The sequence below is a fragment of the Muntiacus reevesi genome, chromosome 7 (assembly GCF_963930625.1).
Source record: "Muntiacus reevesi chromosome 7, mMunRee1.1, whole genome shotgun sequence".
Classification (NCBI taxonomy): Eukaryota; Metazoa; Chordata; class Mammalia; order Artiodactyla; family Cervidae; genus Muntiacus; species Muntiacus reevesi.
In genome coordinates, this window is record NC_089255.1 from 51851922 (window position 1) to 51878939 (window position 27018).

Here is a 27018-nt window from a genome sequence, read left to right on the forward strand (position 1 = left end):
TAGTGATGCTTCCTAAGGCCTACTTGACTTCACACTCCGGTATGTTTGGCTCAAGATGAAGGATCACACCATGGTGGTTATCTGGGTCATGAACATCTTTTTTGTATAGTGTATAGTATATCCGTTCCACCTCTTCTTAATATCTTCTGCTTCTTTTATGTCTCTACTGTTTCTGTCCTTTATTGAGCCCATCTTTGCATGAAATGTTCCCTTGATATGTCTAATTTTCTTGAAGAGATCTCTAGTCTTTCCCATTCTATTGTTTTCCTCTATCTCTTTGCGCTGATCACTTAGAAAGAGTTTCTTATCTCTCCTTGCTGTTGTCTGGAACTCTGAATTCAGATGGATAAATCTTTCCTTTTCTCCTTTGCCTTTCAGTTCTCTTCTTTTCAGCTATTTGTAAGACCTCCTCAGACAGCCATTTTGCCTTTTTGCATTTCTTTTTCTTGGGGATGGTTTTGATCACTGCCTCCTGTACTATGTTACGAACCTCTGTCCCTAGTTCTTCAGGCACTCTGTCTATGAAATCTAAACCCTTAAATCTATTTGTCACTTCTACTATATAATTATAAGGATTTGATTTAGGTCATCCCTGAATGGTCTAGTGGTTTTCCCTACTTTCTTCAATTTAAGTCTGAATTTTGCAATAAGGAGTTCATGATCTGAGCCACAGTCAACTCCAAGTCTTTGTTTTTCTTACTGTATAGAATTTCTCCATCTTCGTCAACAAAGAATATAATCAGTCTGATTTCAGTATTGACCATCTGTTAGGTTTATGGTTATGTCTCTGTGTAGAGTCGTCTCTTGTGTTGTTGGAAGAAGGTGTTTACTATGACCAGTGCATTTTCTTGGCACAACTCTGATAGCCTCTGTCCTGCTTCATTTTATACCCCAAGGCCAAGCTTGCCTGTTACTCCAGTTTTCTCTTGACTTCCTACTTTTGTATTCCAGTCCCCTATGATGAAAAGGACATCTTTTTTGGGTGTTAGTTCTAGAAGGTCTTGTAGGTCTTCATAGAACCGTTCAACTTCAGCTTCTTCAGCATATTGTTTTTTTAAAAGGTGATAAATTTGGAGAGAAGGGGAAGGTCAAGGGAAAAAGGGTTTGGGCTTCTAGGAGTGATAAATTGAGGGAATGTACATACGTGTTTGGGGGAAATTAATGGAAGATAAGGACTATTTTAGCAAGGTTTGTTTGTGCGGAGCCATTTGACAGGGACTTTCTGTCTCCAGTGATAATGATAGTTTTTCCTCCTCCTGAAGTGGGAGAAGGGAAGGGGAAGACCTTTGCAATGGGACATTATGTTCTGCTTTTAGACATGTAGGGGGAGGGCAGAGAGCTTTTTTGGTGTTTCCTTCTTAATTGCCAGAGTGGCATATTTTGATGCCCTACATGCTTAAGGCATCTCTCTGGATTTCTCCTAATTTCAGAGGATTAAAGTGTTAATTCTTTGATTACCTTCAGAAAATGAAGTTTAGGAGATGGACAGGAGAAGCTGGCCGAATTGCTTTTTCAGTCTTAGTCTTGGAAATAGCCAGGGCACCCTCTTTTTGCCCTAGCTAAAAGATCTGAAATTTTGCTATCCTTGTTCTGATCTCATTTGTAGACCACTATTCCATCATACTGAGTCCCAGCTCTTCTCTGTTTGCATCTTTACTCTTAAGATTCCTAAATGAGTCATCTTTTTGTAAAATGACATTTGAAATTTTTTTTTTAAATATAAAACTACATATATCCATATTCTCCCCTTTTAAGTTCCTTTTCTCCATTTCTTGAAGTGACTAATTCCAGAATAAAAATTCAGATAAAAATTAGACTGTTTCAGAAATCGGGTGAGATTTGATGAAATATTTTTTCGAGTTTCTGTGATCCCCCAATATTTTATCTGCAGTATTTTAGCTGCTGGTGGTCAGATGTTTTCAGTTGTGCATTTTGTTTGGTTGGAATGTACACTTTTCAAGAATAAGTCTGGTTTTTAACAGTAACAACTAGACTGATTCTGAAAAAGATAGATGCTTAGCTTTCTAACAATAAAATAAAGTCATAAAACGAGGAAATACTGATTTAAAATGTTGTCTGCTTAATGTTTTAAAATAAAATTATAATAATTTATAAAATTTCTTATTTAAGTACCTGAATTTATGAAACCAAATTTTTGTGGGCCTCTCAATTATATACAGGTTTATTGCTTATGATTTAAGGTTTCTGTTCGTGTGACTTGTCTTAGAATGCCAAATTAGATATAATAATTCTCTTGTTTTTCTAATCATGTTAAAATTAATTTCCATGATAGACTCAGTAGGTGATGAATGTTAAGCTGAGTTTTAAACATGATTCTTCTTCCTCCAAAGACTGTATGATACTAAATAAATAAACAGTAGATTAAAATTAATTTTCTAGTATTTCCTTGAGATAGTTGAAAATTCTTGAGAGATCATAAAACAAGGATTGGAAATGCTAGGTTGTTACTCATAGTTAAGAACCTACTTTGACTGCTTAAAGCTCTGTTCATTTGGGATTAGGATTCTAAAATTACAGACCTCCATTTCAGTATGCCATTAATGACAAAGACTAAAGAACTATTTATAAAATAAAATAGAACATAAACCAAAGCTTTGAAGTCAGTGAAATGATGTGAGTGTTTGAGTTTTGGGGGAAATTTGTGAGAGGAGAAAAGTGACAAATCCAATTTAGCAGTGTTGATAAATCATAGGTGTGTGTTATATGCATATGATGGTTTAGCATTTTTTATGTTAATAACTGTTTTAACTAGTTTATCAATGCTTTTTTTTAAAGATGAAAGTATCACAGGATAGATTTGGCTGCCACATTCCAGAACGTTTATTTAGCTTTATAAAAGCTAAACTTTTGTAAGGAATACTACTGTAGTGAAGATCCTGTATGACAAAGTGATTTCTAAATGTGCAAGTGATAGCTTATAAATTGCAGTGTAATAATGAAATTGTGATCTGCTCTTATAGTTCTTCATTTTTTATTTAATTAATTAATTAATTAAATTTTTTTCATTTATTTTTATTAGTTGGAGGCTAATTACAGTATTGTAGTGGTTTTTGCCATACATTGACGTGAATCAGTCATGGATTTACATGTGTTCCCCATCCCTATCCTTCCTCTCGCCTCTCTTCCTATCCCATCCCTCTGGGTCTTTCCAGTGCACCAGCCCCGAGCACTTGTCTCATGCATCCAACCTGGGCTGGTGATCTGTTTCACCCTTGACAATATACTTGTTTCAATACTATTCTCTCAGAATATCCCACCCTCACCTTCTTCCACAGAGTCCAAAAGTCTGTCCTGTACATCTGTGTCTCTTTTTCTGTTTTGCATATACGGTTATCGTCTTTTTAAATTCCATATATATGGGTTAGTATACTGTATTGGTCTTTATCTTTCTGGCTTACTTCACTCTGTATAATGGGTTCCAGTTTTATCCATCTCATTAAAACTGATTCAAATGAATTCTTTTTAACGGCTGAGTAATATTCCATGGTGTATATGTAACACAGCTTCCTTATCCATTCGTCTACTGATGGGCATCTAGGTTGCTTCCATGTCCTGGCTATTATAAACAGTCTGTGATGAACATTGGGGTGCACATGTCTCTTTCAGATCTGGTTTCCTCAGTGTGTATGCCCAGAAGAGGTATTGCTGGGTCATATGGCAGTTCTGTTTCCAGTTTTTTAAGGAATCTCCACTCTGTTCTCCATAGTGGCTGTACTAGTTTGCATTCCCACCAACAGTGTAAGAGGATTCCCTTTTCTCCACACCCTCTCCAGCATTTATTGCTTGTAGACTTTTGGATAGCAGCCATCCTGACTGGCGTGTAATGGTACCTCATTGTGGTTTTGATTTGCATTTCTCTGATAATGAGTGATATTGAGCATCTTTTCATGTGTTTGTTAGCCATCTGTATGTCTTCTTTGGAGAAATGTCTGTTTAGTTCTTTGGCCCATTTTTTGATTGGGTTATTTTTCTGGAATTGAGCTGCAGGAGTTGCTTGTGTATTTTTGAGATTAATCCTTTGTCTGTTGCTTCATTTGCTATTATGTTCTCCCATTCTGAGGGCTGTCTTTTCACCTTGCGTATAGTTTCCTTTGTTGTGCAAAAGCTTTTAAGTTTCATTAGGTCCCATTTGTTTACTTTTGCTTTTATTTTCAATATTCTGGGAGGTGGGTCATAGAGGATCCTGCTGTGATTTATGTTGGAGACTGTTTTGCCTGTGTTCTCCTCTAGGAGTTTTATAGTTTCTGGTCTTACATTTAGATCTTTAATCCATTTTGAGTTTATTTTTGTGTATGGTGTTGGAAAGTGTTCTAGTTTCATTCTTTTACAAGTGGTTGACCAGTTTTCCTAGCACCACTTGTTAAAGAGGTTGTCTTTTTTCCATTGTATATCCTTGCCTCCTTTGTCGAAGATAAGGTGTACATAGGTACGTGGATTTATCTCTGGACTTTCTATTCTGTTCCATTGATCTATATTTCTGTCTTTGTGCCAGTACCATATTGTCTTGATGACTGTGACTTTGTAGTAGAGCCTGAAGTTAGGCAGGTTGATTCCTCCAGTTCCATTCTTCCTTGTCAAGATTGCTTTGGCTATTCGAGGTTTTTTTAATTTCCATACAAATTCCATACAAGCTACCGTTGGTAGCTTGATAGGGATTGCACTGAATCTATAGATTGCTTTGAGTAGTATAGTCATTTTCACAATATTGATTCTTCCAATCCATGAACACGGTGTATTTCTCCAACTATTTGTGTCCTCTTTGATTTCTTTCATCAGTGTTTTATAGTTTTCTATGTATAGGTCTTTGGTTTCTTTAGGTAGATATACTCCTAAGTATTTTATTCTTTCTGTTGCAGTGGTGAATGGTATTGTTTCCTTAATTTCTCTTTCTGTTTTCTCATTGTTAGTGTATAGGAATGCAAAGGATTTCTGTGTGTTAATTTTATATCCTGCAACATTACTGTATTCATTGATGAGCTGTAGTAATTTTCTGGTAGAGTCTTTAGGGTTTTCTTTCTATGTAGAGGATCATGTCATCTGCAAACAGAGTTTTACTTCTTTTCCTATCTGGATTCCTTTTATTTCTCTTTCTGCTCTGATTCCTGTGGCCAACACTTCCAAAACTATGTTAAATAGTAGTGGTGAGAGTGGGCAACCTTGTCTTGTTCCTGACTTTAAGGGAAATGCTTTCAGTTTTTCACCATTGAGGATAATGTTTGCTGTGGGTTTGTCATATATAGCTTTTATTATGTTGAGGTATGTTCCTTCTATTCCTGCTTTCTGGAGAGTTTTTATCATAAATGGATGTTGAATTTTGTCAAAGGCTTTTTCTGCGTCTATTGAGATAATCATATGGTTTTTATCTTTCAATTTGTTAATGTGGTGTATTACATTGATTGATTTGCAGATGTTAAAGAATCCTTGCATTCCTGGTATAAAGCCCACTTGGTCATGATGTATGATTTTTTTAATGTGTTGTTGGATTCTGTTTGCTAGAATTTTGTTAAGGATTTTTGCATCTATGTTCATCAGTGATATTGGCCTATAGTTTTCTTCTTTTGTGGCATCTTTGTCTGGTTTTGGTATTAGGGTGATGGTGGCCTCATAGAATGAGCTTGGAAGTTTGCCTTCTTCTGCAATTTTCTTGAAGAGTTTGAGTAAGATAGGTGTTAGCTCCTCTCTGAATTTTTGGTAGAATTCAGCTGTGAAGCCATCTGGTCCTGGGCTTTTGTTTGCTGGAAGATTTCTGATTACAGTTTCGATTTCTGTACTTGTGATGGGTCTGTTTAGATCTTCTATTTCTTCCTGGTTCAGTTTTGGAAAGTTATACTTTTCTAAGAATTTGTCCATTTCTTCCAAGTTGTTCATTTTATTGGCATATAGCTGCTGGTAGTAGTCTCTTATGATCCTTTATATTTCAGAATTGTCTGTTGTGATCTGTCCATTTTCATTTCTAATTTTGTTGATTCGGTTCTTCTCCCTTTGTTGCTTGATGAGTCTGGCTAACGGTTTGTCAATTTTATTTACCTTTTCAAAAAACCAGCTTTTAGCTTTGTTGATTTTTGCAATGGTCTCTTTAGTTTCTTTTGCATTTATTTCTGCCCTAATTTTTAAGATTTCTTTCCTTCTACTAACCCTGGGCTTCTTCATTTCTTCCTTCTCTAGTTGCTTTAGTTGTAGAGTTAGGTTATTTATTTGACTTTTTTCTTGTTGTTCTGTAAAAGCAGTGCTAAGGGGAAGGTTCATAGCAATACAGGCTTATAGTTCTTTTAAATGAGATTTAGCCCAGAGTTAAAAGTGGTTAAGACTTATTCGTTGATTTATTTGTGCCTGGCACTGAGTTATATGTGCTTCATGTTTATTGTTTCATTTAATCTTCATTATAACTCTGTGAAATAAATATATATATATATATACACATATATATGCATATATACATAAACATGTGTGTGTAGGCAGGGTACAGAGATGACTAACTTGGACAAGGTCATATAGCTAATAAATGGTTGAGTCAGAGTTTGAACCTGTTGTTCGCCACCGAGTTTTACTATTTCATAGTTAGTAAATATTTAAAGTATACAGTAAAGTATAAAAAGCTGGGTTTAACCTTAGAGATCGTTCAGTTGAACTAAGAGCTGAGACCCAAAATTGTGAGGTGACTGGACTGAAAGTTGTGGTAGTGCTGGGGCTATGACTTGGTTCTTCTGGCTTCTAGCCTCGTCCTCTTTTTATGTGTAGACCCTACAGCTGTGGTTTGTGGAATGGCTTAATTTTTCCTTTTTCAGAGAGTACATAGGACTAAATTCATTACCTTTATTATTTAACAGTGACATCACATCAGGTGATATCTATCAGTGGCTAAAAGTAAAATTTTCAAAGTTAAAAATTTAAACCTCACATTTCCTTTAACTTAAAACTTTTGTAGGAAAAATCCTTAAGATATAGTTTAATTTTAGATATATAAAATCTGAAACAAAAAATAACAAAGTACGAATTATTTATGCAAGCAGTCTCCAAAAGACAGTGATATAATCTAAAAAGTCTTATAAGTCATTTACTTGGAATTCATTTGGAAACAAGTATATTAAACATGGTCATGAAATTTCTACCTCAGTCAGTAGCTGAAGTGTGGTGTATTTTCTTTTTCTAGCTGTTTTGGAGCCAAGTCTGAGCTGTAGAAGCTGTAGGAGCTTTGAGATTTTCACTGCATATCTTTGTTGGATATTTCATTTCAGTGGTAGCTGATTTAGCCTTCATAGAATTCTATGGCTTACCACCAAAATTCTGAAGTAATGACTTAAGAGATTTTTACTTTGTTAGTTTTGGCATGCTCCAGAGGCTGACGTGCCAAAGGAATCCATGGAAGTGTATATTGATCAGAATGAAATATGGCAGTGACTCTTTAGCGCTGTCCAATAGAAATGTTCTGTAGCTGCACTTTTCCAATGCAGTAGCCACCAGATGTTTGTGGCTTTGAGCATTTGCAGTGTGGTTGGTGAAACTGAGGAATTGAATTTTAAATTTTATCTAGTTTTAATTAAATAGTCACATGTGGCTAGTAGCTACTATATTACACAGTGCAGCTTTTGGCAGAAATTGCAATTCTAATTAACCAACTTTTTAGTGTCTTTGCTGGTATATCAGTGGAGGTTCCTATGTAGCTACTATGATCCTCAGGCCTTTAAAGTAGATCATCTTAAAGTCGTCTTTATAGTCATGCGTGCATACTCTGTTACTCAGTTGTGTCAGACTCTTTGCAGCCCCATGGACTGTAGCCCGCCAGGCTCCTCTGTCCATGAGGTAGTGGATATCTTGTTCACATGGACAGGTCATTTATTAATTGAATATTTGTAAATTGAATACTAATTTTAAAGTTCTGCTAAATGATATTTTTATGATCACTTAACAAAAATGTTATATTTGAGTTTCATAGGCTGTGTAATTGAAGCTGTTAAAGAATATTCTGTATTCTTGATATTAGTAGATCCTTAATGCTGAGCAAGAATTGTATGTATTTATCTATACATACCACTGATACTAGTATAGGGGCAGGCTACAACTATTCAAATAACTGAGTTAAAGAATTACCTCAGAACTTGGTGAATGTAGTTGATACTAAAATTTACTGAGTTTAGTTCATATTTAATATTATATAAATATTCACTAGAGTCTCTTGTTCTTGTATTATAAACATTTAATAGCAGTAGCTTTGGAAATTAAAATAATAATTTTATTCATGGGGTCTAATTCAATCCAAATAACTTGGAAATTATTGAATAAAATGCGGGAAAATTTGCTTTAGTCAGATTGAGAATAAAGAGGAATGTGAAGATTGTATTAACTGTGTATCTCAGTATTTTAGGTTTCTGTTACTTGATTTTTTCTTTTTTTGCTTTATAACTAAAACATGAAATTTTAAAAAGTATCTGTATATTTAAAAAAATGTATGCTGTTGTATGTGTGGGAATCCAGAAAACAGATTCTTGTTTTAAATAAGACAGTTCAAATTTTTGAAAATTTATTTTAGCAACATTTGTTTTGAATTTTAGACATAATAGATTGTGAATTTTTGAAGGCAAGTACTGTGACTTATTTATTTTTGTTTTTCCCCTAGAACTTAGCCCCATTACCTTACATATAGGAAAAAATGACTGATTAGTTTGAGTAGTTATTATTGATTGAAGTAATCTATGATGAAATACTATATATCTGACTAATTTTTTTTCCTTTGAGTTCATTGATTAGAAAACCCAGAAAAACATAGACTAAAATTGATTTATGATTATGTTTTCTTATGGAAACAATTATATTTATATCTGAAATGTGAAGACTCGGTAACAGTTAAAGGTTAATGTCAGCATCTGAATATTCAGATTTATTAAAATAGTATACTATGAGGTGATTATTCATTTCTGCAGAAGGATGCTCTTACAAAAACTTTATATATAGTAATTTCAGACTTGTTCAAATGTTAAGAGCTTAATAGAATCACCATTTTACTTAATAAATTTGAGTTCATTCAAGAATGAACCAATTATGTAGAGTGAGTTAAATGTTAAGTTTATCAGACTTAAACATTGAGCTTTTTATAGGAAAAAAGGTTAAATATGTGTATTTAATGAAATCTACTTTAATGCTAGTTATCTTTATTTTATAGTAAAGAAAACTGAGGTATAACTTGCTGCCTTGTATGGAGTCATATGGTGAGTTTGAAGATGAAAATTAGATGAAAATTAGAACTTCTGAATCTCAAGTTTCATGTTTCAATATTTGTCTTTACTTAAAGTGGCTCATAAAATTGACTGATATCATGTATCAGTACTTAGATAACAATTTACAGAAAATCAGCTCTTCAACTTGATTGGTGGCAACACTTTTCAGCCAAAAAGTAAGTGGTGTTGCTAGGATAGATACTAGTGTTCAGTTCAATTCAGTCGCTCAGTCATGACCGACTTTGTGACCCCATGGACTGCAGCATGCCAGGCCTCCCTGTCCATCACCAACTCCCAGAGCTTGCTCAAACTCATGTCCATTGAGCCGGTGATGCCATCCAACCATCTCATCCTCTGTTGTCCCCTCTGTTGTCTGCCTTCAGTCTTTCCCACTGTCTTTTCCATTGAGTCAGTTCTTCATATCAGGTGGCCAAAGTTTTGGAGCTCCAGCTTCAGCATCAGCCCTTCAAGTGAGTATTCAGGACTGATTTCCTTTAGGATTAACTGGTTGGATCTCCTTAATGTCCAAGGGACTCTCAAGAGTCTTTTCCAACACCACAGTTTAAAAGAATCAATTCTTTGGTGCTCAGCTTTTTTTATGGTCCAACTCTCCCATCCATACAGGACTACTGGAAAAACCATGGTTTTGACTAGACGGACCTTAGTCGGCAAAGTATTGTCTCTGCTTTTTCATATGCTGTCCAGGTTTGTCATAGCTTTTCTTCCAAGGAGCAAGCATCTTTTAATTTCATGGCTGCTGTCACCATCTGCAGTGATTTTGGAGCCCAAGAAAATAAAGTCTGTCCCTGTCTCCGTTGTTTCAAGGTAAATTAAATGTGTTCACACAGGACATGGCAAGAGTGAACATTGACATATTAGAAATCAGTGAACTAAAATGGACAGGAACGGGCAAATTTAATTCAGATGACCATTATAACTACCTCTGTGGGCAAGAATCCCTTAGAAGAAATGGAGTAGCCCTCATAGTCAACAAAAGAGTCTGATATGTAGCATACGGGTGCAGTCTTCAAAGCAGCAGAATGATCTCGGTTCGTATCCAAGGGAAGCCATTCAGCATCACAGTAATCCAAGCCTATGCCCCAGTCACTGATGCCAGCGAAGCTGAAGTTGACCAGTTCTATGAAGACCTACTTCTAGAACTAACTCCATAAAAAGATGTCCTTTTCATCATAGAGGATTGGAATGCAAAAATAGGAAGTCAAGAGACACCTGGAGTGACAGGCAAGTTTGGCCTGAGAGCACAAAATGAAGCAGGACGAAGGCTAACAGAGTGTCAAGAGAGCGTACTGGTCACAGCAAGCAACTTTTCCAGCAACCCAAGAGATGACTCTACATGTGGACATCACCAGATAGTCAGTACTGAAATCAGATTGATCATGTTCTTTGCAGCCAACGATAGAGAAGCTGTATACAGTCAGCAAAAACAAGACTTGGAGCTGACTGTGACTTTGGTCATGAGCTTCTTATTGCAAAATTCAGGCTTAAATTGAAGAAAGTAGGGAAAACAGCTTAGGCCATTCAGGTTTTGGGAATTCCCAAGTAGCACTAGTGGCAAAGAACCTGCCTGCCAATGAAGGAGACATAAGAGGCACAGGTTCGATCCCTGGGAAGACCTCTGGAGGAGGAAATGGCAACCCACTCCAGAATTCTTGCCTGGATCAACTCCCTTACGATTATACAGCAGAGGTGATGAGTAGATTCAAGGGTTAGATCTGGTAGACAGTGCCTGAAGAACTATGGACGAAGGTTCATAGCATTGTACAGGTGGCAGTTTACCAAAACTGTCACAAAGAAAAAGAAATGGAAGAAGGCAAAGTGGTTGTCTGAGGAGGCTTAACAGATACCTGAGGAAAGAAGAGAAGCGACAGTTAAAGATACACTGCAGTGAATGCAGAGTTCCAGAAAACAGCAAGGAGAGACAAGAAGACCTTAAATGAACAATGCAAAGAAATAGAGGAAAACTATAGGGAAAGACCAGAGATCTCTTCAAGAAAATTGGAGATTACGAGGGAACATTTCATGCAAGAATGGGCATGATAAAGGGCAGAAATGGTAAGGACCTCACAGAAAGAGAAGTGATTAAGAAGAGGTGGCAAATGCACATAAGTTTGAGCAAACCCTGGGATATAGTGAAGGACAAGGAAGCCTGATATGTTGCAGTCCATGGGGTTGCAAAGAGTCAGACATGACTTAGTGACTAAACAACAAATATTTTTATTAGCATCTTTCAAAGATGTTCCTGATATTCTAACTTGGGTTGAAACTCTCAGGAATCAAAGGGCTAAGTCCCAGATTTGTCTATTATTGAAGGGGAGAAATAAAAGCTATTTGCATTGAAGTGCTGTTAAGAAAAAAAGGATAGGTGGCAAGAATACAGGTGGTAAGAGTCAGTTCTCATCAGGTGGCAGAAGTATTGGAGCTTCAGCCTCAGCATCAGTCCTTCCAGTGAATATTCAGGACTGATTTCATTTAGGATGGACTGGTTTGATCTCCTTACTGTCCAAGGGACTCTGAAGAGTCTTCTCCAACACCACAACACAATTTTGGTGCTCAGCTTTCTTTATGGTCCAACTCTCACATCCATACATAACTACTGGAAAAACCATAGCTTTTACTAGACGGACCTTTGTTGGCAAAGTAATGTCTCTGCTTTTTAACATGCTGTCTAGGTTGGTCATAACTCTTCTTCCAAGGAGCAAGCGCCTTTTAATTTCATGGCTGCAGTCACCATCTGCAGTGATTTTGGAGCCCAAGAAAATGAAGTCTGTCCCTGTTTCCATCGTTTGCCCAATCTGTTTGCCTTGAAGTGATGGTACTGGATCACCTGACCGGATGCCAGGATCTTTTTTTTAAATGCTGAATTTTAAGTCAGGTTTTTCACTCTCCTCTTTCACTTTCATCGAGAGGCTCCTTAGTTCTTCCCTTTCTGCCGTAAGGGTGGTGTCATCTACATATCTGTCATCTACATATCAGATTTTTCTCCTTGCAATCTTGTTTCCAGCTGTGCCTCATCCAGCTTGGCATTTCACATGATGTACTCTGCATGTAAGTTAAATAAAAAGGGAGACAACATACAGCCTTGACGTACTCCTTTCCCAATTTAGGACCAGTCTGTTATTCCATGTCTGGTTTTAACTGTTGCTTCCTGACCTGCATACAGATTTCTCAGGAGGCAGGTAAGGTGGTCTGCCATTCCCATCTCTTGAAGAATTTTCTATAGTTTGTTTGATCCACACAGTCAAAGTCTTTAGTGTAGTCAATGAAGTAGACATAGGTATTTTTCTGGAATTCTCTTGCTTATTTGATGGTCCAGCAGATGTTGACAATTTGATCTCTGGTTCCTCCGCCTTTTCTAAATCCAGCTTGAACATCTGGAAATTCTTGGTTCACATACTGTTGAAGCCTAGCTTGGAGAATTTTGAGCATTACTTTGCTAGCGTGTGAGATGAGTGCAGTTGTGTGGTAGGTAGTTCGAGCATTCTTTGGCATTGCCTTTCTTTGGGATGGCAATGAAAACTGACCTTTCCAGTCCTGTGGCCATTGCTGAATTTTCCAAATTTGTTGACGTATTGAGTGTGGCACTTTAACAGCATCAACTTTTAGGATTTGAAATAGCTCAGCTGTAATTCCATGACCTCCACTAGGTTTGTTCATAGTGATGCTTTCTAAGGCCCACTTGACTTCGCACTCTAGGATGTCTGGCTCTGAGTGATCTCACCATCGTGGTTATCTAGGTCATTAAGACCTGTTTTTTTATATAGTTCTTCTGTGTATTCTTGCCACCTCTTTTTAATATCTTCTGTTTCTGTTAGGTCCTTACCATTTCTATATTGTTTCCATCTTTGCATGAAATATTCCCTTTGTGTCTAATTTTCTTGAAGAGATCTCTAGTCTTTCCCATTCTATTGTTTTCCTCTATTTCTTTGCATTGATTACTTAGGAAGGCTTTCTTATGTTTCTTTTATGCATAGACAAAAACTAATTATTTCTAAAAATATTATAAAGCTGTCATGTATGTTCAACAATTATTTCTCAACAATATATCTTGAATATATTGACAGTGGCAGTGCCATGTTAAAGAGTGAGGTGGGAGACTTTTGTTTTCTGCATGAGTTTGATAGGTCTGCCATAGCAAAGTATTATAGAGTGGATGACTTAACAAACTTATTTTCTCATAATTCTGGAGGCTAGATATCTAAGATCTAGGTATTTTTGGGAGACTTGAAGGAAGGATCTATTTCAGGCCTCTCTTCTTGGCTTATAGATGGTCATCTGCTTCCTGTGTCTTCAAATGGTCTTACCTCTGTATATGTATATGTGTCCTCATCTACTCTTCTCTTATGGACAGTGATCATAATGTATTAGCGCCCACTCTCATAATCTCACTTTAACTTATGTCTTTAAAGACTCTGCCTCCAAATATGTACGCATTGTGAGGTACTGATGGTGAGGACTTCAGAATATGAATGTTGGAGAAACACAGTTTAGCTCACAACATATACCAACTGGAAATATATGATATTCTTAATATTAGTACACAGTGAATTTCCCTAAAATCTTTTAAAATTAGGCATTGCTTGACTTCACCTACTCTCCTGGTTTTAGATTATTATATATGTCTGTACTGCTTATCTTATATGTAGAGCAAAATATATTGTCAAGGAACTCATTTTGCCTTAAACATGTAGTAATATTTTTAATCATTTGACTTGAAGAAGTCTATATAACTACAAAAACAGTATATTTTAGAAAAGAAAGGGATCATTTCATGATGTTCATGACATTTGGAAAAATGAGAAGGCCTTATTTATTTATTTATTTTGGGTAGGTGGACTACTAAACATTTAAATAATCTTAGGCCAGGAAATGATTTGTAAGGTACATTTATAGAAGGGAAAGTTCTTTTAAAATTGTAAAAGAATGGCACCTACTTTAATAAGGTATTTCCTGTATATGACATCTCCAAAGTACTGTTTCAATTAGCACTATCTTTTAAGACTGGTAGAACATTGTCTTAACTTTGAGTCAAAAGAGAAATGGCATTGCTTTATTATAATAAAAAATGACCTTTAGAAGTGACCACCTTTAACTCATGATGATATCATTGTCTAAGCCAGAACCTTTGAACCCTGGAGATTTTTTCCTTTTGAAGTCTCCCCCTGTCCTATACCCCCACTCCAGTATTCTTGCCTGGAAAATCCCATGGACGGAGGAGCCTGGTAGGCTGCAGTCCACTGGGTTCGTAAGAGTCAGACACGACTGAGCGACTTCACTTTTACTTTTCACTTTCATGCATTGGGGAAGGAAATGGCAGCCCACTCCAGTGTTCTTGCCTGGAGAATCCCAGGGATGGGGGAGCCTGGTGGGCTGCTGTCTATGGGGTCACGCAGAGTTGGACACGACTGAAGTGACTTAGCAGCAGCAGCCTGTCCTATACAGACAGAGAGGCAGACATTTTGTTGTTCAGTCGCTCATTCATGTTCAACTCTTTGCAACCCCATGTACTGTAGCACACCAGGCTTCCCTGTCCTTCACTATCTCCCTGAGTTTGCTCAACTCGTCCCTTGTGTCGATGATGTCATCCAGCCATCTCATCCTCTGTCGCCCTCTTTTGCCCTCAGCCTTTCCCAGTATCAGGGTCTTCTCCTATGAGTTGGCCCTTGTGTGTGTGTGTGTGTGTGTGTGTGTGTGTGTGTGTGTGTGTGTGTGTGTGTGTATATATACCCTCTTTATATATCACTTGTACCCATTCCATTGCTGTTACTTTAGTTTAGAACTTTAATACTGTATCTCTTTTTTTCCCTCCTCTGCTCCACTTACTCTTCCTTTTTCTCCTTCATCTCAGCTTAAAGTATACACATTTTTTTTTAAACAAAGCAAACAACTTAAAAATACTATGTGGTTTCGCTCAGTTGCTTAAAAAAGTGCTTATGTGCATATATATTTGTGCTGTCCTTTGCAGAGTCAATTTTAACCATTTTCTGGTGCTATTCTTTCATGAGGGTTTTTGCTTTTTACAGCTATCCCTTCCTTCCCTCTAAGTGTCTCCCAATATAACCATCTCATTTTTTGGTTAAATCTGTATTTGATATTTTCATTATGATGACCTGTATAAACACTATTTACTGACGAGCATGGTACTATGCAATTAATATGCTATTAAATATAGAATAGCATGTGAGGGGATACAGTTTTTACTTATTTGTTTACCCAGCAGTTAATACTTTTCATGTTTTTTAATTTGCTAGCTTTTATTAATGTCTATAGCTAAATCTTCTCACACCCTCACGAATCTCTCAGTTCAATTTTCTATATGTTAAAATCTGTTAGGTAATCTAAAAATTTATATTTTAATCATCTTTTCTTTGGCCTCCTAGAGACGTTCCTCCTGAGGGTACTGTTCTCAGGAGTTAGTCTAGCCTGGCTGTTCGTTAGGCATACTGAGCTTCTGTTGTCCTGGAACTTTGTACTGTGTTGAATGCCATGATTTCTACATCCTGTGTCTTCCTCTTTCTTGACTGAGTCTCTTGTTTTGGTGGATTCTATATTAGCTTCAGGAGAAAGAGTGCCTGGGAAGTAAATTTTGTGTGATGTTGCTGGTCTTTACTCTTACACTTAAATGAAAAGTTTGGGTTTTCTAAATTGAAATATAATTTTGGTAATAATTTTAAAAGAATTGTCTTACTGTTTCTAGTTTCTGTTCTTATTACTCTTAATCTTTTGTATATTACCTGTTTCTGTTCCCTAATTCCCAACCCCTGAAGATATTCTCTTTATCTTTTTTGTTCTGAAATTTGGTAATGATATGTCCTGGTATAACTTTTTTCTTAATTGTTGTATTGAGCATTAGTGGGATCTTTCAGCTCAGAGATTATTGTCTTATGATCTTGGACATTTTCTTGCATTATTTTTTTGATAACTTACCCCCTGCTTTCTCTCTATTCTCTTTTTGTAAATTTAATTGTTGTACCTTTAAATTGATTTTCTAACAACCTTGTATTTTCTGTTTTGTTTATGTGTGTGTGTGTGTGTGTATAAATTTTTTTTCTCAGTTCTGAGGACATTTTTTTTTAAGTGAATGAAAAAATTTTGGCTATTGTATTTTAAATCCTATTTTGTTTTCTGATCATTACTTTTTTTTTTTGATCATTACTTTTTATAACACCCTTTTTTTGTCTCATATCTCTAAAGATGCTAACTATATTTTCTCTAATACTTGTCTTGCTTTTTGTAAGGGTTCTTTCTCTGTTTTATTGATTTTGGTCTGACAGACAAGGGGTTTTCCTAAAATTTCTGGTGCTTATTGGTTGTATATTTAACACCAAGGCACTAAAATGCTTCTGTGCTTGGTCAGAACTTCTAGGACAGTGATATTTTACTGTATGTTCTTTGGTCTGTTTCTTTAGCAAGAAATGTGTGATTTTCCCTGATTGGAGTCTCACTTTGTTCTTTTATTTTAGCCTAGCATCTCGTCCCTTCTTTGCTGTCTACCTGGCATACCTGAATTGGGTTCAGTTTTTCTGTTCTCTCTCCCGTCTGTTGCCTCTTATTCTTACTTTGTCTGTCATTTGTTAGCACATTTTTTTCCAGATAATGGTTCACTGCAATCTTTTTCATAGATATAATCATATTCCAGGTATATGACTGAAACTGACTTTGCTCCCAAATGTTCTGTCCACTGTAAATAACTGCTATCAACCATTATCTATCAATCATCTCTTTATCTAAATTTTACTAGTTTAAATCTTAGAGAGTGAACTCTGAATTTCTCACTGTTACTAAAATGTACTGTGAGTATCAACTCAGAAAATTCTGTTAGGATTATTAAAGTAGATCTTAAATCTCCTACTATGTATTACAAAAATGTATTTATTTTTCTTTTTGAAAATAAGGTTTGCTTCTCTCCTTTTGAAAATTAGATAATTCAAAAATGGCAGAGCTCTTTATGGAATGTGAAGAAGAAGAGTTGGAACCATGGCAGAAGAAAGTAAAAGAGGTTGATGATGATGATGATGATGAACCGATCTTTGTTGGAGAGATATCAAGTTCAAAACCAGCAATTTCAAGTGAGCATTTACTTTCAGTAAACCCCAGTTTTGTAAGATACCATTTCTAATAGAAAAACTTGTGAACTCTCTTATATGCATTTAATTAAGTCCTTGTTCCTTGGTAAGGAGTTAAGGATGAAAGATAGGGTGGGACATTAGTAAGAATTTCAGAATTAGAATTTTAAAATTGGGAACTTGAGGAAGGAGCTAAGAAGTTAAATTATCAGATGTGAGAAAAATAAATGCACTAAGATAAGCTGGTGACATCGGAAGTCTTTTCATAATAGAAATCATGATTTTTAGTGGAGCCAAGTAACCTGTTTATCTTTTTGTTCATTTTCTTTTTTTTTTTTCCCCTCACTTAAAACCCAGAAACAGAAGAGTTTATTTGCTTAAAATGTTAGAATACACTAAATATGTTTGGGTTAGTCTTAGATAGGGGTTCTCACATGCAAGCAGCTGCCTCATTGCAGTGACATTTATAGTAGCTACAAAATGTATAGGCAGTGAATGATTTCAGTTAAGAGTAATTGGATTTGACATTGTTATAATGTTAAAGACAAATGGCTCTTGTTAAAACATCCACTCAAAAATGTATGGAAGTACAGAGAAATAATGTATACATTTCAGGGGAGAAAGAGAAAATAGATCCCTTCCCATTGTATTTACATGTTTTTTGTTTGCTTAAGTCAGGAGAATTTACCAAAACTCATAACTAGCATACTAGCGTTTTTTTTTGTTTTTTTTTTTTCCGCCAAAATCATTGCTTAAAAGTATAACAAAGAGACTGCTTTTAAATTTTCTGAAAGCCTGGTTCGTTCTTCTATTGCCTCTAAGCTTGGAATGGAACTTTTTTTTTTTCAGTTTTATCAGAGGGAGAATAGCTTAACTGATGGAATTCTGAATAGCATTTTTTGTGGAAGATTGACAATCACTCAAAGAGGTTCTGAATGAAGTGCTACTTTGATTATAAATTGAACTAGGTGTTGTGGCATGCTTGTTGCTGATAGTGGAACATAATTATATATTCTCTTAATTACTGTTTCTAGTCGCTATGATTATTTTCTATGGGAATAGTACCATATTGCAAAATCATTGCTCAAGTTATCTTACTGAAAACAAGACAATTAAGATTCAAATTGAATTTATACTGATTTTTAGATGACTCTTAACAGTATTCTAATAGAAAAATGTATGTTAATTTTAAAATAATTGTCAGAAGGAGACTGACCCCAGTAGAATTTCTTTTCTGTACTCTTAAGATGCAGAATTTAAATGATTATGTTGTTTCTTTTGTATAAGCCATAAAATATTTTAACATATGGAGTATGAGCTAAATGTTTATATATGTTGCCAGAAAGGAAGGTAAAAACTTTTTTATTGTAGAATACAAACACCAAAACGTACTTTAGCAATAGTCCTTTGAAGGTTTGAATAAATACTTAATCTTGAATTTATGCATGAAAGTGGTGTCAAGTTGTTTGAGCAGATTGTTCTCCTTTAAGACATCTCTAATACTTAGGTATAGAGCACTGCATTGCCATTTTCAGAAAACAGTCCTACTTTTATATGGCCCTTTACACTATAGAATTAATTTATGGAGGCTTGTTCCTTTCTGTTATGAGGGGAAATGAGGAAATTGTTTTATGAGGTCTGGTGTTGGTCCTTTTACCTTTTTCTAACCCAATAATTTTAGGCAAATCCTTACTCTTCTGAATTTTAGTTTGGTTATAGAAAACCTGTAAATTATTGAGTTCACATGCATGCATGCAATTAGAAACTTTAAACTGATCCTGAAAGTCATATTAGGCCCTGACTGACTTCTGGTGTAGTGATAAATATGAAGCTCGTTAAGTTGCAAGATATTCTGGTAAACTGTATGTTCACTTTAGTCTGCATTCTCTTATAGTTTCCCTTTCAGAACTTGAGTAATGGTGGAGATAATCCAATGAGGTCCCTTAAAATGATACTTCAGGGCTTAGAAGGGTGTGAATTGGATATGGATGTTGGACAGGATTTGATTTTCAGTAAATAAGAACTTGAGTGCATGTATGTACAGCCCTTTCATCTCTCAAAGCAAGATATATACTTCAATTTTAGTTGTATATATTTTTGGAATATTTTTGCCAATTATGTGAACTATTTCGTTGCCGTGCAGAAGGTTTGACCTATGGGTAATCATATTTATCAATCTTTAACTTCTGGGTTTTGGATTTTGAATTACAGTTAGAAATATTATTATTATTCTATAAGAATTAAGATACTATTTTTAGTAAATAAAGATATGTATGTTTAAAATTAACTGTATTCATAAAGCAGTGTTAACCTGTGTACTCCTTCCAGAAATCTTTTCAGTTGTTTTCAGTGTATGATTTCTATTTCTATGTATATATATCACTCAAACAATGAGTTTTAAATAATGTAATCTTTTATAGATATTTTGAATAGAGTAAACCCCAGCTCATATTCGAGGGGAATAAAGAATGGTGCACTCTGCCGAGGTACAGTAGTATTTTACTATTTTTATTTTAAAGTGAAGTGTTTTGACATCATTGATTATATAGAAATATATTCAATGTGTTGTGTAATTTTAAAATACAGGTATTACTCCTGCATTCAAGCCTACAAGTCAACATTACACGAACCCAACATCAAATCCAGTGGCTGCCTCGCCAGTAAATTTTCATCCTGAATCTAGATCTTCAGATAGTTCTGTTATTGTTCAGCCTTTGTCTAAACCTGTAAGTGTTTCTGAAACTACACAGTCAGCTCAGGGATATGTTGGGTATTATTTATCTGTGTCAACAATGCATAGTGAAAATTCTGTATTGCCATTGGGTAATCATTCAGTGGAATGATAATCAGCATCAGAAAATGTCACCATCTTTATGATAGTTTAACCAATACCCAAATAATAATTGTAGGGACAAACTACCCAGCCTGTTTTTAAATCTGATAATATACTTAAATAGGCTACAGTATTGAAAACTGTGCTATTAAAACATGAATAAAAGTATATTTAGTAATAATGGCAAACTATTTCAGATTGTAAACTGGGCTAAATGTTCTTAGTTCTTAACTGGGAAAATTGCTGAGAGGCTATTGTAGCCTTTTATTCTGAAAACGTACCTTCATAGTTTAGTTTAACTCTTATAGAAAGTAATAGTTAATATTGAGTTGTTAATGTGTGTAAGGTTTTGTGCTATCATGAATTAATCTCTTTAAATTCTTAAATGTTCCTATGAAGTAGGCAGTATTATTTATTCTTATTTTATAGTTGAGGAAACTGAGGCTCACATAGTTTAAATAATTCACTCAAGGTGGCACAGCTGGCAAATGATAGATCTGGGATTTCAATCCATTGCCTTAGTGTAAAAATTTTCAGTGTAGTCTTCAGTCGCCTGGGGTACCCCTGAGACTGTGTCATGGGCTTTGAATCAGCAGTATTGTCAAAATAACACAAAGGCACTATTGGCTTTTGTCACTGTGTTGACACTTGTACTGCTGGTGTGTTAGTATGAATAGTATTTTTTGTACCAGTCACCACCATGTACTCACAATAAAAATTATTTCAGTCATACTCAGTTACCTTGGTGAAATATTAAAATGCCATTAATTTTATGAACTCTCTACCCTTGAATATATGTCTTTTAAAATGTTTCACGTATGAAATGGGTAGTATGCATAGTATACTTCTGTGTCTGAGGTATGATGATTAGCTTGGGAAAAAGTACTAGTGTGGTTTAATGTTGAGCTAAATTACCCAGAAGACCATTTTTACTTGAAAGGATGACTGAAACCATGGTGTATATTACTATTAACTTAGTGGTTTAAAACCACATGCTTCTATTATGTCACAAATTTTGTGAGTTAGGAGTCATGTCATGTCTTAGCTGAATCTTCTGCTTCAGAGTTCCTCAAGGCTTCATTCAAGATGTGAAGCTCAACTAAGGAAGTGTCTGCTTCCAAGTTCTCATGGTTATCGGTAGCATTCGGTTCTTTAAGGAAACGAATTGTCATATTGAGGGTCTCAGTCTTTTACTGGCTTGTTGGTTGGCTCCTTGCCAGGTTGAGTTTTCCCAACATGGCTCTTACTTCTTCAGAGCCCACAAGGGAGAGAAAATGCTTAGCAGGAGGCCGTTATAGCCTCATTTAATGTAGTCACATAGAAAAATCATATGTATCCTGTCACTTTTGCTGTACTCTGTCAGAAGCGTGTCACATGACTTGCCTTCACTCAAAGAGAGGGAATCACACAGGACATGAATTCCAGGGAGTGGGGATCATGGAGGCTACTTTTGAGTCTTGTCTGCCACACACAGTGAGTTCTTCGCTTTTTGTTGTTTGGTAGACACTTCCTCAAAATTGGATAAAGTGCACTTGTCACCTAAAGGAAAACAACTGATAGTATTTCTTGCCACTGATGAAATTTGAGCTATCAAGTAAAAATTAGAATTGTGAACAACTTGTATCAGTCATCATGATCTTAACAGCTTCCCAGTACATAAAATCTTTTCTTATAGTTGGTAGTATTAATAAATATGATTTTTTTATATTGTGTAATGAACTCTGTCAACATCTGGAAGATTGCATAATTCAAAGAAATCAATATTTTCTAAATAATGATGATATAATAAAATCATGCATGAATAAGATTCATTCAAAGTGCAAGATAATACATTTTAATTTAACAGTTCAAAAAACTCAGTGATAGGGAGTCAGATTCCACTTTGCAGCAAACATTTAAGAAAATACCAACTATTGAATCTTGCATCAAAGAAATATATCCACATTTATTGTGATTTGCTATTAAAATACTCCCTTCTTTAGCTGTTAATATTTATGAAACCAGAGTATCTTGATTCTTCAAAACATTTTAACAGAATGAAAGCAGAAGCAAGTTATGAGAGTATAGCTGTTTTTTTATTAATCTAGACATTAAGGATATTTGCAGAGATGTAAAAGAGTGCCACTGTTTTCTCTGATTTTTTTGTTTGCTAGATAGCCATTTTTTTAAAAAATGTTATTTGTGTTAATTTGTAATGGGTTTATTATTGTTACTTAAAATGAAATTAATAAACAAATATTTTGAAAATTTCTATTTTAATATGTAATATGGTAAATATCAGTAGATATAACCTACCTAAATAAAAACTCTTTTGATTTTAAATATTTGAAGGGGTTCTGAAATCAAGGACTTAAGAGTCCTTAAACAAAAAGTTACCCAAAATTTGAAGATTCTTTGCTTACTGGACTTGAATTAACTCATTGGTTTTTTTCATGCTATCATAAGCTCTTTGACATTGGCCTTATAGAATTAGTAAATTTTCCCTAAAATATTTGTTCCTTTTACAATAAGTGAAACAACTACTGAAACACCTATAGATTTTATTACAAACATTCAAGTTCAAAAACAGAATTGAATCTAAATATTTTTGGTATGAATAATCCATTTTTCCTGTATTTCATATCATATTACTATTAGGTAAATTACACATATTTGTTACCACAAAAAAATTATATTTTGAAATGTTTCTTTCATAGAGGACCTATTAAATTTAATTTTATTTTCATGGAAAGGAAAATCTATACCTAAACAAAGTCAGCTCCCACTTATGTTTTGAAGAGGTCATATATCATAAAAAGTAAGAGTATCTTTGGGCAAACACCTTCCCCTCCCTGCCTCCAAATCTTTTCTGTGGTTTTAGCATTCTGAAATAATAATACTGATATGAGCCCAGGACTAGTTGTCTAGAAAACTTAGATTGAAACAAGAGACTTGAATGATGATTCTGCCTTATTTAAAACTAAAGCATTGTGAAAACCTCTCTCAGCCTCATTTTCTTCATTTCTAAAATGAGAGATAATTTTACCCAGACCACTGACTCTCAATCTTGGATTCTAACATGGCAAGCTGCCTAAAATGTAAAGATTCTTTGTTATTAGTAGAATCAAATTAACTTGGTAAGTTTCACATGCTTATTATAAGCTGTTCGTCGTTTGAGGGATAGAAAGCAAGAAAAAGAAACTTTTATTTTTTAATTTAGTTTGATATATAAAAATCTTCACAACATTGGACTCAGGGAGAAAAAAATAATAGTGAGGGGTGGTATCTTTGGTTTTAAAGTTAGAAACTGGAGCTTTTTCTAGCTCCTGTAGGCATAGTTTTTAAATCAAAACACCTCAATTCATAGTTCCCAATCTTGGGGAATTAAAAAAAAAAAATTTGTCAGTTGGTCTGGGTGGGTGTGTCTTAGAAATAAATACATTTTAAAAAGTGCTTTATGTGATTCTTACATGCACAGTTAGGAATGACAGAGATATTATATACTCTGGAATGAATCGAGAATCCTATGTAAGGGAACTTACTCTGAATTTTAGAAGTCACTGCTTTAAATATTTTGCAATTTTTCATTTTATGTCATGTTTTCTGTATATGTGTATTTTTACTTTGTCGTGTAATATCTTTATACTTCAGTATCTCTTTCAAATCTCAGATAGTGGGGTTATATTGTATTTTAAAAGTCAGTGTGACATAGCTTAAGGGCATAGGCTTTGTATATAAACAGACCCAAGTTCTAATTGCAGCTCCATCAGTAATAAGTAGGACTGAATTGGGAGCCTTGTGTAACCACACCTTATATTAGTTTCAGTTCAGTTCAGTCGCTCATGGACTCTTTGTAACCCCATGGACTGCAGCACCCAGGCCTTCCTGTCCATCACCAACTCACGAAGCTTATTCAGACTTGTGTCCATTGAGTCGGTGATGCCATCCAGCCATCTCATCCTCTGTCATCCCCTTCTCCTCCCACCCTCAATCTTTCCCAGCATTGGGGTCTTTGCACATGAGTCAGTTTTTTGCATCAGATGGCCAAAGTATTGGAGTTTCAGCTTCAGCATCAGTCCTTCCAGTGAATATTCAGGACTGACTTCCTTAGGATGGTGTAGTTGGATCTCCTTGCTGTCCAAGGGACACTCAAGAGTCTTCTCCAACACTATAGTTCAAAAGCATCAATTCTTCGGGGCTCAGCTTTCTTTATAGTCCAAGTCTCACATCCATACATGACTACTAAAAACCATAGCTTTGACTAGATGGACCTTTGTTGGCAAGGTAATGTCTCTGCTTTTTAATATGCTGTTTAAGTTGGTCATAACTTTTCTTCCAAGGAGTAAGCATCTTTTAATTTCATGGCTGCAGTCACCATCTGCAGTGATTTTGGAGCCCTCCAAAATAAAGTCTGTCACTGTTTCCATTGTTTCCCCATCTATTTGCCATGAAATGATGGGACCGGATGCCATTATCTTAGTTTTCTGAACGTTGAGTTTTAAGCGAACTTTTTCACTGTCTTCTTTCACTTTCATCAAGAGGCTCTTTAGTTCTTCACTTTCTGCCATAAGGGTGGTGTCATCTGCACATCTGAGGTTATTGATATTTCTCTTGGCAATCTTTATTCCAGCTTGTTTTTCATCCAGCCCAGTGTTTCTCATGATGTACTCTGCATATAAATTAAATAAGCATTTCTTCTAAGGGATTCCTGCCCACAGTAGTAGATACAATAGTCATCTGAGTTAAATTCACCCATTCCAGTCCATCTTAGTTCACTGATTCCTAGAATGTCAACGTTTACTCTTGCCATCTCCTGTTTGACCACTTCCAATTTGCCTTGATTCATGGACCTAACATTCCAGGTTCCTATGCAATATTGCTCTTTACAGCAGCAGACCTTGCTTCTATCTCCAGTCACATCCACAACTGGGTGTTGTTTTTGCTTTGGCTCCATCCCTTCATTCTTTCTGGAGTTATTTCTCCACTGATCTCCAGTAGCACACTGGGGACCTACTGACCTGGGGAGTTCATCTTTCAGTGTCCTATCTTTTTGACTTTTCATACTGTTTATGGGGTTTTCAAGAAAGAATATTGAAGTGATTTGCCATTCCTTTCTCCCATGGGCCATGTTTTATCAGAACTCCCCACCATGACCCATCCGTCTTGGGTTGTGCTACAGGGCGTGACTCATAGTTTCATTGAGTTAGACAAGGCTGTGGTCCATGTGATCAGATTGTTTAGTTTTTGGTGATTGTGGTTTTCAGTCTGTTTTCCCCCAATGGAGAAGAATAAGAGGCTTATTGAAGCTTTCTGATGGGAGAGACTGACAGAGGGGGAAACTGGGTTTTGTTCTTATGAATGGGGCCATGCTCAGTAAATCTTTAATCCAGTTTTCTGTTGAAGGGCGGGGTTGTGTTACCTCCCTGTTAATTGACCTGAGGCCAAACTACAGTGGAGGTAATAAAGATAATGGCAACCTCCTTCATGCCTGCACTGCTACACTCAAGTGTCCCCAACCTTGCAGCAGGCCATCGCTGACCCACGCCTCTGCTGGAGACTCCTGGACACTCATGGGCAAATCTGGGTCAGTCTCTTGTGGGGTCACTGCTCCTTTTATTAGTTTACTTATTAGGTAAACATTAGTTTACATGTTTATAAAATGGGATATAATATTAGGTTTTTATTAGTACTGTGTGACAACTACTTGTTTTAATAATATTATATGACTTGAAGTGCAGGTTTATTTAAAATATGACTGTGACTTCCAGGCGGTGCTAGTGGTAAAGGACCCTCCTGCCAATGAAGGAGACTTGAGAGGAGGGGTCGATCCCTGGGATAGAAGAATCCCCTGGAGGAGGGCGTGACAACCCACTCCAGTATCCTTGCCTGGAGAGTGCCTTGGATTGAGGATCCTGGCAGGCTATAGTCCATAGGGTTGCAGAGAGTCACGCACCACTGAAGTGACCTAGCCTGCATGCTTGTGGCTGTTTTTAAGTGTGAAAGGTGAATAACTTCAAGTTCAGAAATGACTTGCCCAAGGTTTTGTAGCTAAATAAATGTGTGGATCTTCTGTAGCCCAGTTGTGTTGATCTTTCTGAACTATTTAGAAGACATTACAAGTTCTATGTTAGATAATTATTTTAATCTGCTATTGTTGATTAATATGTACCTGCTCTGTGAAATTGTGAGTTGTTCCCTAAAAAAAAGCATTTAACAGTATTAACTTTTTACCTCTGTTAACTGTTTTAGAAAATGTAAGTAAATGTTTTACATTTTTTAAGTGTAAATATTTGAAGAAAATATTTATCATGAAGCAAGATCATGCTTGGTTGCAATTAAGTAATGTGGCATCACTGATTTTTTTTTTTTTTGGTATTACACATTAAGGTTCAAATGCAGGTATCTCTGCCTTTTAGGCCTTAAATTCTAGGAGTTGTTTGGGTTACTTCAGTACTTGTTTCCATAGCATTTTTTTTTTAAACAACAGTAATAATTTATTTAGTGACAGATTGGCTGTTTGTGAAGGTGTGATGAGGAAGGCTTATGTCTTCTTTTCAAAACTAAGAAAAATTTTTACTGAGGTGTAGTTGATGTACAACATTCTATTAGTTTCAGATATACAATGTGCTGTTAGTTTCAAGTGTACAAAACAGTGGTTTAAAATCTGTATATATTGTGAAATGACCACCCCAGTAAGTTTTGTTCTCCTCTGTCACCATATGTCAATTACAGAATTTTTTCCTTGTGATGAGAAATTCTAAGATCTCTCTTAGTAACTTTTATATATGCAGTACAGTGTTATTAACACAGTCACCATGCTGAACATCATGTTTTCATGATTTATTTATTTTATAACTGGAAGCTTGTATATTTTAACTCCTTTCACCCA

The 27018-nt window shown here is 35.6% G+C and overlaps 1 protein-coding gene across 8 annotated transcripts in view; it reads left to right on the forward strand.

Annotated features, from left to right (window-relative positions):
• ZNF280D (zinc finger protein 280D) overlaps positions 1-27018 on the forward strand; it is a 125837-nt gene that overhangs the window by 12471 nt on the left and 86348 nt on the right. For 5 of the 8 annotated variants that reach the window (XM_065940708.1, XM_065940714.1, XM_065940715.1 and 2 more), the window contains 4 exons: positions 9179-9224; positions 17174-17320; positions 19738-19803; positions 19904-20043. In XM_065940708.1, coding sequence (XP_065796780.1) covers positions 9212-9224; positions 17174-17320; positions 19738-19803; positions 19904-20043 — 366 coding nt within the window. In that variant the 5' untranslated portion in view covers positions 9179-9211. Of the gene's footprint in view, positions 1-9178; positions 9225-17173; positions 17321-19737; positions 19804-19903; positions 20044-27018 lie in introns of those variants that run through there. The other 3 variants (XM_065940711.1, XM_065940710.1, XM_065940713.1) reach the window with 2 other exon arrangements.